The sequence below is a fragment of the Entelurus aequoreus genome, linkage group LG09, assembly GCF_033978785.1.
Source record: "Entelurus aequoreus isolate RoL-2023_Sb linkage group LG09, RoL_Eaeq_v1.1, whole genome shotgun sequence".
In the NCBI taxonomy this organism is placed as follows: domain Eukaryota; kingdom Metazoa; phylum Chordata; class Actinopteri; order Syngnathiformes; family Syngnathidae; genus Entelurus; species Entelurus aequoreus.
In genome coordinates this window covers 26,269,656-26,280,780 of record NC_084739.1, presented here as the reverse complement: position 1 = coordinate 26,280,780, position 11,125 = coordinate 26,269,656, and the positions used below count along the sequence as shown (strand labels likewise).

General features: G+C 38.2%; 1 protein-coding gene across 2 annotated transcripts in view; it reads left to right on the top strand.

Annotated features, from left to right (window-relative positions):
* The first annotated feature begins 429 nt into the window (after positions 1–429).
* The window catches only part of LOC133657299 (calpain-1 catalytic subunit-like), a 27,079-nt gene continuing 16,383 nt past the window's right edge, over positions 430–11,125 (top strand). The window contains exons 1-4 of one of the 2 annotated variants that reach the window (XM_062058453.1): positions 435–592; positions 2,426–2,443; positions 6,855–7,101; positions 8,444–8,513. In XM_062058453.1, the coding sequence (XP_061914437.1) occupies positions 453–592; positions 2,426–2,443; positions 6,855–7,101; positions 8,444–8,513 (475 nt within the window). In that variant the 5' untranslated portion in view covers positions 435–452. Of the gene's footprint in view, positions 593–2,425; positions 2,444–6,854; positions 7,102–8,443; positions 8,514–11,125 lie in introns of both variants that reach the window. The other variant, XM_062058454.1, reaches the window with a different exon arrangement.

Below are 11,125 nucleotides of genomic sequence, written 5' to 3'. Positions count from 1 at the left end.
TTGTATATTTATTAATATATGCATATGTATTAATATCATACTGATATATATAAGTGGATGTGAGACAATTCTACTTCCATAATAGGCTCACACAAATTAATCCAAATTTGGAGAAATAAACTCAACTCAACATCCTGCACTGCATCGTCTCACGTACTCTGTACTGCCAGGTGGAAGCACTGTTCTGCCAGTGACTGCTTTTTTCCTATCAGTGCTATTTGTTTTTTAAAGATAAAACTGCCTTATAAACTGTAATATACACTATTCACAGTCATTTTTTAGTCCAGCAGATGGTCCCAAACTATGTCAAATTGGGTATGTACGATCGTTTTCCTCAAAATATGCTAATCTTAAATTCTGGTAGGATAATTTGTCGTTTCGCATCTGGCAACACAAGAGTGTCTGTGTGTGTGTGTGTGTGTGTGTGTGTGTGTGTGTGTGTGTGTGTGTGTATGTGTGTGTGCAGTGTGTGTGGGAAGAGCTGGACCTGCCCTCCTGCTCTCCAAACCGCTAGTCTTCACTCCCCAGATTTACAAGATTATCTCTCATCGACTCACCCTAAGGAAACCTCATTTACGTTTGTAGGGCGGTGGTGAGTGTTTTTGTCATATTTATTTATTTATCGTTCTACATTGTCATTTAACCAGCATGTTGTGTGTTTTGACGGTGCTCGAATGTATCGTTTGCTCGATTGAACACAATGTCTGCAGCTGCATTTCCTCTAAAGGGCAACATGAGTTGGCACTTTGACGCTCACTTGGTGATTCATGCTGGTTTTTTTAGATGCCTTTAGTGAGATTGAATGGTAGACTTTCGTCTAAACACACACGCTAGGCCTTGTGAACAGGTGCTCTGAAAGATGTAAGCCAGAACATGCCTGGTTTACTAATGAATTTTTAATAACAACCCATCAGCCAAACAGCTTTAAATGAGAGTCGGTCACAATGTTGAGTGCCTGTTCAGAATTTTGATAAAGGCTGCAGTCGAGGCCCTGTGATGACATCACTTCCACAGAACTGCATGGATCAGCTTTTTTTTTTTTGCATGCAACTATGGGGTGCAGGAGTTCTACAGTTAGAACCACAAGAACATTCCTGCAACAGAGTAGGCCAGTAGGGGCTTCAGCCTGAGGGGGGTGGGTCTCTTGTAAACATTATGATGGCCTGCTGCATTGCTTGTGTGGAAAACATTGCCTGTTTCACTAAGGCTATGTATACACTAAGCCGGATAACCCCTTAAACGAATAATTATTTAGCCTAAGCCCCGTTTCAGCCACACTAAGCCAGCGTTTAAGGTCCCCCTCCTAGGACAAATTTTTACACGGGTAAGTGCGCCGTGTATTTCTTGAATCTCCGGCTCTTAGCTTTGTATGGACTTATTGATCGTTTACAAACTGACTTCAGAGAGGAAGTGCGCCAGAAAGACCGCGCCCCACACAGGAAGTGACGTCAGAAAGAACGCGCCACAGCCAGCTTCATAGTAAAGCGGTTTTGTAACTAGGAGCTAACCACTGGAAATGCCAGTGTTACTCATTCTTCTACATGTACAGACACTTGTGGAAACCACACATGAATACCTTAAGAGAAAGCGATTGCAGCTATTTCGGATACAACACTTCTCAGACGGCAAGAGAACTTTGGAATGTCCATGTCAGCTGTGATTCTACTTACCGAAAAACTTTGTCCATTTGTCGAAGGAGAGTCAACGAGAATGCGGGCTCCCGTGGATGTGATTAAAAAAGGTAGCGTGTGCTTTGTATTACCCGGCCGTCGAGGGAAGACTAACTACGGAAAACGGCGAATGCTTTTGGACTGGCAAAGCAGACTGTATCAGTTATTGTCCGCCATGTATGTCGTGGACTAAACGTCTAGGTCCAGAGTACATAAAGTCACCAAATTGAATGGACAATGAAGGTGAAGGCAAAAGAGTGAGGAGTGTCCTGACCAGATATCTAGATGTGTGTGTACAAGGATAAGGTTAGGTGGGATTTACCCTGGATAACCTTAGCTGGCTTAGTGTAAACGGGGCCTAAAATAAATGTTTCCCTATTCCAGGTAACTTTGTTGCCACTACTGTAGTTTCCACAGTAGCATCATTCCGTCCCCCTAGTGCCTGGATTGTTTACTGACCCCACTCATTAGGATTCCATTGAGGTGCAGAGCAGCACAAAAAATCATCTAATGTAAAAGTACTGATTGAGAAACTCATTTCCACGGAGTAACTAATAGCCAGCTGCGGCGCTATTATCTCCTCCAAACTTTTTTGAACCTCTCCAGTCCATTAGGGCTTGTTGAAAGATGCACACGTTATTTAGCCACTCGGTGCAATCTAATTTTGGTGGGAAAAAAAGTCATTTTCTCTTTGCAAAATCATCATTGAATGACGTTTCTCTTTTTTCTTCTTTTTGTGTCGCTCTCCCTCTCAGCCTGTCTGCACATCCAAGGTATCATGTTACTAACTTCTTTTGATCAACATGCCTGTGTGATGTTTGATATTTCCCCCTCTACTTTCTTTTAATCTTAACATACTTTTTGAACATCCTTCTTTGCTGTTTTTCTTTTAACTGTGATTTTACAAATTTAGAAAAAGTTTGTGGTGAACTGAAAGTGTTCCCCATAGGACTGTAATCTATTTATGGCAGTTGGTTTGCATAAGTAGCCTAGATGGACCGATAAAACGATGTCAATATATATCGTGATAGACACATAATCGATATATCGTATTTTCTGGACCATAGGGCGCACCAGATTATAAGGCGCACTGCCGATGAATGGTATATTTTCGATCCCTTTTCGTATATAAGGCGCACCGGATTATAGGGCGCATTAAAGGAATCATATTATTTATACATTTTTTCTAAATTGAAAACACTTCCTTGTGGTCTACATAACATATAATGGTGGTTCTATGGTCAAAATGTTGCATAGATTATGTTTTACAAATCATCTTCAAGCCGCTTCCGGATGCGCCGTTTTGTGGGCGGTTTTATTTACGTGGCTCACCTTCGGCAGCGTCTTCTCCCTGTAATCTTTGTTGTACCGGTGTAGCCTGCAAAGACGGGAGGGGAAGAAGCGTCGAAAGATGGAGCCAACCGTTTTAATGACGTTCAGACTTTACTTAAATCAATAACGGAGCAGCATCTCCTCATCCGGAAACAACAACAAGGCCGGAAATGTGTCCCGTGAAAAACCGTCCGACTGTAACTCTCTAATAACTAAAGTTATTTGGGTGAATAATGTAAACTCACTACACCGGTATGATTTAGCGCTTTCATGGTGAGTTTACTGACAGATATAAGTAAGAACTTTACACTACTTTATATTAGAAATGGCAACAGCGGAGGATGAATGTCCCATAACAAGAAGATAGAGAAAAAGAAGAAGCTTATTGACTACGGTGTCGTGACGGACTACAAAGGCGGACGTGCACAATTTTTCAGAAAATTATGCAGATCCCAAATACAGATCAGCAGGTACCATAAGGTAATATAAGTTTCTTTTGCATAATATTGCGAAACAAAACACCAGATAATGTCTTACCTTATACACACACACCATAATAATACTCATATGTTTAATACGCCGACAATCCATCAAGGGGTGCGGCTTCATAGCTTACCAAAGTCGTGCTAAAACATTTTGATAGATTTTTGAGCGCCGTGTGTAATATTTTCAACGAAACATATAAAATGTTGGTGTTGTTTACTTGAGTCATATTGCCATCATATTGCAGTCTACACGTATCTCTTATGATTGACTGCCATCTACTGGTCACACCTATCCTTACACCATGTACCAAATAAAATTGCTTCGAGGTCGGTAAGCAAAACCAGAAATATTCCTTACATTAGGCACACCGGGTAATAAGGCGCACTGTCGAGTTTTGAGAAAAAAAAGGATTTTAAGTGTGCCGTGTAGTATGGAAAATACGGTGAATAAAAAAAATGCGTTCGATATATACAGTATGTATATTTTTGGGGTCGGAAGAAAGCGAAAAGAATGACGCATGGTAGGTTGTATGAACAAAGGCACTCAAAGTCTGGTAACATAACAAAACAGGAAGTGATCAGTGAGCAATGGTAGGGACACACTAAACAGCCAATCGCGTAACAGTATCAACTATCAAGTTTGGTTGTGCCATCTTGCTGTCTCGTTGTTGATATTCTGAAGTGATTGAGGAGATTAATTTAATAAAATGAGTGCTGCAGAGAGCGAAGCAATTGTCATTAAAAGTCACCTCGACAGTATGGCAGTTTAAAAAACATTTTTAACGGACCATAGTCTTTGCCGCACACAGCTTTTCATTTCAACCCTTGTCCATCATTCAGATGTAAGGAAACGACAGGTAGGAACAAAAAATGCTGGACTGTATAAATAAAATAACAAAATATAACCGTAGTAATTTGGTCCAATAATATAGACCTGCAAAAACGTGTTTTTTTCAGGTTTCTCTGTTTACTTTTTTACACTTTGCACAATTTTTTTTTTTACATTTTACTAAGCATTTGTGACATATTCCTGATTTTTGCACCTTAAGGTAAGTAAATGTTCATTGTGATTTTAGAATTTTGTTTATATTGTTTGAGTGTATTCCATAGTTGTGTTGGCATTTCCTTTCCTTTCTGCCGAGCTAAGTGGGTTAAAATCAGAGAGAGGTAAAATTTGAAATAAAAATGTTAACATTTATTATATTTTTCTCCTGGTCAATATATTCAATGCCATCATGGCACGCACTTAATGTTGTTGTTTGGGTGAAAATCGGCAGACATTCGAGAGAATGGTTGCCCTGAAATTCGGGAGTTTCCTGGAAAAATCGGGAGGGTTGGCAAGTATGACGCTGTCAAGCGCCATTCATATAAAACTTGCGGGCTGCACTAACATTACATTTTCATATTAAGGTGCGGGCCGCAAAATAACGTCTCGCGGGCCGCAATTGGCCCGTTGGCCGCGTGTCTGAGACCCCTGATTTAAAGTGTTCCCTTTTTATTCTCTTTTTACTAACACCATCCCACTTAAACTAATGTTGTAGTTATGACAAGCAGTCAGGTGTGAAGGCTGCCAGAAAATCCAATCTGCTACAAAGAAACATCATGGAGGAAACCTAAAACAGTACAGCAAGTACAATGCGAGACACATGTGCCCAAAAGGAATTCTGTGTCAGTTGTTTAGACACATTTTGGCTATAATAAGGATGATGTTAACCGAAACGTACAGTAGTAGTTGAAAGTGGAATAATCCTGCATAGCCGAAATTAATCGTAATTTGTATTTTTGCCATAATAGTTACAATGCCAACTACTGTGAGTTGTAATGACAATTAGCTACAGTCACAGACAGTCCCAAAGTGTTAATGAGCAAAGATGGTTAGTGTAAAAATGAAATAAACTGTGATTTTATTTTTTTTAACTACCAAAAAAAAATTTTTTTGCAGCGTTTATATGACAACAATGTTTTAGAGGCTACAAATCGGTCTAAAAGTGATAGTTTCTAAAAACAGTCAGTAATCTATGTAAAATATTTAAACATTTTTAAAAAAATTCTGTTTTAAACATACTTTTCATGCAGCTGTAAAAAGAGTTTAATCACTGACTGTAAAAAATGGCTGAAACAATGATTAGATTAAATTAATATTATTAGAAAAAAATCGATTTTAAATTATGTTGCTTTGATTAATCGTTTAATGAGTGTAACCTATAAAAAATGATGCGAGCGATGGTATGTGGATGCAGTGGTGTGAGTGGGGGTGAACAGTGGTTAATTAATTTATTTTTTCTAATTTTTGTCAATGAGGACATGCTAAAAGTGCAATTTCAATTTTGATGATGTGCATTTCTTTGAAATACAAACCCTGTTTCCATATGAGTTGGGAAATTGTGTTAGATGTAAATATAAACGGAATACAATGATTTGCAAATCATTTTCAACCCATATTCAGTTGAATATGCTACAAAGACAACATATTTGATGTTCAAACTGATAAACATTTTTTTTTTGCCATGAAATATTCACAGTCTATAAAGTGCGTTTTATCCGATAGCTCGATTAGTCGATCAAGCTAATTGATAGATTACTTGATTACTAAAATAATCGATAGCTGCAGCTCTACTGTAAAACAATGCAGAGTTGTCTTAACCAAGTGAGGACCTAAATTGTAAAGTTGCTTACTTCATGTTAGAAAAGAAAGACTTCATATACTGTAATGATTATTGTGACCAAATGCATCACAGTTAGATTAAATTTGATGAAAATATGCCTGCAACTAGACTGTAAAGTTTGGTTTAAGCTTCTGTGTTCAAGCGACAGCGCTCAAGCCGCCGGCTCTCTCCTCCCTTTTCAAAACCTACTGTTCAATGACAAATTAAAAAGAAAAACATGTGCAGAGTGCATCCAAAATGAGTCCTCTGATATTCTCGGTCCAATGAGGTATGTTGAGCTATCGTGCAAGGTCACAAATGAAGGCGATTTTAAGCAGAGAGGTTTTAGGCAAACTCACTAGCCAGTTTTCTCCCCCAGATTTTAAATGAATTGCAATGTAAGACATTTCAAAGGCATTTCACTGTAATTCATATTAGTAAATTGCAGAACTCCCCTTCTGATGCTAAAATGACCTCAGCTGTGTGATCTACATTCATATTTACATTACAAGGAGTCCATTTGGATTTAATGTCCCCCCTAAATATGGTGTCGGTCTAATTTTAGGTAAACAAATTCTAATGTAGAAAACATGTCACTACAAGTCATTTGTATGTTTCCTTTTTACACATGGTGCTGTGGTCTTTTGACAAAAGTGTATCACTGATACTAATAATAGCGACAGTTCAACACCACCCACTTCCATATTTTTATCTCGCGACAGTATGTATTCCGTTGGAGGGATATCTGCAAGCATACACGCTGACCGGCTGCGAGAAGAAGGCATGGGCTCCAACGAAAATGCGGTGCACTTTGCCAACCAGGACTACGAGGCGCTAAAGCAACAGTGCCTGGAGTCGGGTTGCCTTTTCGAAGACCCCTGTTTCCCAACTGAGCCCCCATCGCTTGGCTTCAAGGAGCTGGCCCCATACTCTGCAAAAACCAGAGATGTCGAATGGATGAGACCCACAGTGAGGCAACCTTTTACCTTATTAGATCACAGCAGCCATTTTAACGTTGTAAAATAGTAAATGGTGTTACACAGGCAGGAGTAATGACATTAAATGGTCTGTTTGCAACTTGCTCACAGCTACATTGTCCAAACCCAAAAATAGAACAAGAACATCATCATTAGTGTTTATGTGTATATATTTTTCACAATCACTAAATATATTGAATAAAAATGGCTCGTTTGGAAAACGCTGTCTTGTCCACACGTACATACAGAAAGTGCATGCACACAGTTAAGTAGTCCAAGAGAAGCAACTAACAATTTGCAGTGATGATGTTATGATATACAGTACATTCAATGATAGCTAATGTTAGTAGCTTTGTTAAACTGCTATCATTAGTTGACCACACACAAAGCTTGTGCATGTGTGTTACGTACGGACAGATTTTATGTCATTATGTGCTGAAAGCCGGTAGAAGCCGGGTTATAATGCATACAACACGCTGGAAAGTTAACTCCAGAGTTTTCAAACAGTTTCTTTAAAAAAGTTACATTAAAGTGCACTTTAACACTTGTCCGTAAAGCAGTAATGCATAAAGAAGCAGAACGTATCTCCCTTGTAATACATTGTGGTCACCTACAACCATGCATTTTAATTAGGGTTATATTTAATTTAGGTTTGAGATAGTTTACTATGAAAAAAATACTGCTTAAAAACTTTTTCATGCCTAGAATGGTTTATAAAGTTGGTACATTGGCTGCATGCTTTGCAATAACAAGTATATTGTTACAATTAGAAGTGTAGTGTGAAGTGAGGAGACTTTAGCTTGTTTTACTGTAATATGTTTTATTATGTGATATCATTTATGTTCTTATAAACACTGACAATTTGACATTATCAGTAAATTGTATAATAGGTCGGATCTGCTCATTACTTTGTATTTTACTTCTACTTGCCTCTAATTACGCCATACCATGTCTCTCAAATAACATTGCACAGCAGTTGAGACTGTTTATGTTGAAGAATGGAATTTAAACAGAGCAAACAACATATCAGTGACGATTTTATAACATATCAAGAACGTCTGAAAATGCAGACGGAATCGGACAAGTTGTGGCAGGGGTCTGTCAGACCACTGCAGCTGTCTGCATTCTCTGACCACTCCCCTGCCATGACATTTGTTTACATGATTAGTCCTTGGCAGTCGAGGTGTAAGAATAGTATGCCGGCAAGATCCTAACATAAATATTCTTGTACATGTGAATTGTATTTAAATTAGTGTACTGTGCATATAATTCAAATGCATCTGTGAATGCGATTAATCAGTTTATCCTAAACTTTTTTTCATTTCCCCCAAAAGGAACTAGTGGGTCAGCCTCAGTTCATTGTGGATGGTGCCACCAGGACGGACATCTGTCAGGGGGCATTGGGTGAGTCCACTTTGGCCAAATTACTTATCAAGTCCTGTGTTCAACCCCCAATCGGAACGTCAGCAAGAGGATAATGTTGTTTACAAATATATTTAAGTACAATTCAATTACAGTTTCACATTACAATGTTGCTTCCGTCGCTGATTTAAGACAACAATGTGGCTCGTGTCCCAAATGTGACCATAGTATGAACAAATATACTACTAAGTATAGTGGCCATAAACAATGAGCTTCTACAGCAGGGGTGTCCAGAGTGTGGCACAGGGGCCACCTGTAGCCTGTGACTCATTTGTCCTTGGCCTTAGGTACATTACAAAGAACACCAGCAAAAATTGAGAAAACAGCAAGAAACGAATGACAAAAAGCAAACATGTTGAAATCAGACAATAATAACGACACAAAGCTTTGTCTTATTGTCAAAACACGCTTGACTGCGGACACTGACACCTGTGTTCCAGCAGCTTCCAATTCATTGCAGACCTGCTTTTTGGTGGTTCTCGGTTGACTCTTGAGTCTTGATCATCCTGACCAATTTTCTCTCAACAGCAGGTTGAAACAAGTACTTGCTCCAATCACTTTATCACAAAAAAATAAGAGTTGTAGAAATTATTGGAAACTCAAGACAGCCATGACATTATGTTCTTTACAAGTGTATGTAAACTTTTGACCACGCTTTCTTTGCACATTTCTGCTCGCTATTTCCCGCGCTTGTCGCTCCCCAGTAACTGGACGCCATTGCAGTTCCTCAATCTACGGAACTGGCCGAGGGTCAAAAAGGAGTCACAACGTTAATTGCGCGTTTTTTATATATATATATATATATATATATATATATATATATATATATATATATATATATTAAATATATATATATATATATATATATATATATATATATATATATATATATATATATATATATATATATATATATATATATATATATATATATATATATATATATATATATATATATAACGTTAATTGATGAGTGTTAAAAAAATGATTGCCGTTAAAGGACCTTATCGTTAACGTGTTATCGCATTAACTTTGACAGCCCTAATATTGTGTGTGTGTGTGTTATATATATATATATATATATATATATATATATACGCGATAACACGTTAACGATAAGGTCCTTTAACGGCAATCATTTTTTTAACGCGCAATTAACGTGTGTGTGTGTGTGTGTGTGTGTGTGTGTATATATATATATATATATATATATATATATATATATATATATATATATTATATACACACGCACACAAAATATTAGGGCTGTCAAAGTTAACGCGATAACACGTTAACTACCGCATAAGGTCCTTTAACGGCAATAATTTTTTTAACGCGCAATTAACGTTGTGACTCCTTTTTGACCCTCGGCCAGTTCCGTAGATTGAGGAACTGCAATGGCGTCCAGTTACTGGGGAGCGACAAGCGCAGGAAATAGCCAGCAGAAATTTACAAAGAAAGCGGGACATTATAGAAGTCTCAGGTCCAAAGCCATGGCAAGTTGTTTTAAGGACAAGACAAGACAATTTAATCTTCAATCGCTGTGGGATGTCATCATTGGATCGAACGCTGCTGGCGAGCTTTGCCGCTTGTAGAGAGGAGGAGCTTCACGTCCGTGTTTACATTACAGTTGAGTGTATTACTAACATAAAATGTAGATTGTTGCTGCTTTATTAAGATGGAATAAAAGCTCAGCAAAAAACAAGACAGTAGTAAGGAATTGGAGACTTTCTTCAAAATATGTCTAGTCTTTTCTCATACCAATCACACATGTCCAGTGTCGGGCGAAATTCTGTATCCCTGCCGCGGTGGCTTCAAAATAACAACGCTACGCTTCACATCTACCATGAATTGATTTACGTGGACCCCGACTTAAACAAGTTGAAAAACTTATTCGGGTGTTACCATTTAGTGGTCAATTGTACGGAATATGTACTGAATTGTGCAATTTACTAATAAAAGTTTCAATCAATCAATCAAAAAGGTCTAACCAACAAAACAAACAAAAAATTGGCTTAGAATATGATCATGTTTTGTCAAATATGTTTTGTAATGTGATTGTGATATTTCTACCTAAATAAATGTTTTCTGGCAGATTTAAATAAAGTGTATTGTAGTAGCGGTGGCAATATGACGGCGGCAGACTGTCTTTAAACAAATCAGCCTTTTATTTATTTCACAAATAGCACAGTCAAACTAAATAGACAGAAGTGCAACACACACACACACACAACGGCTCCATCCTCGAACACTTTCTCTTTTTCGACTCCTTCTTCGCTCCCACTGAGAATGGGTTTAATACTGCAGTTGGCAACACTAAATTGGCCATAGTGTGTTAATGGGAGTGTGAATGTTTGTCTATCTGTGTTGGCACTGCGATGAGGTGACGACTTGTCCAGAGTGTACCCTGCTTTCCACCAAAATGCAGCTGGGATAGGCTCAAGCCACCCCCGTAAACCCGAGAGGGACAAGCGGGAGAAAATGGATGAATGGATGGCATGCTGCCACTGCCCTTTGTAGCCTACATCGGGTAATTACAGTTCACTACACAATATTAACATCGCCACAGTATATTATTTTATAACCTATTCTGA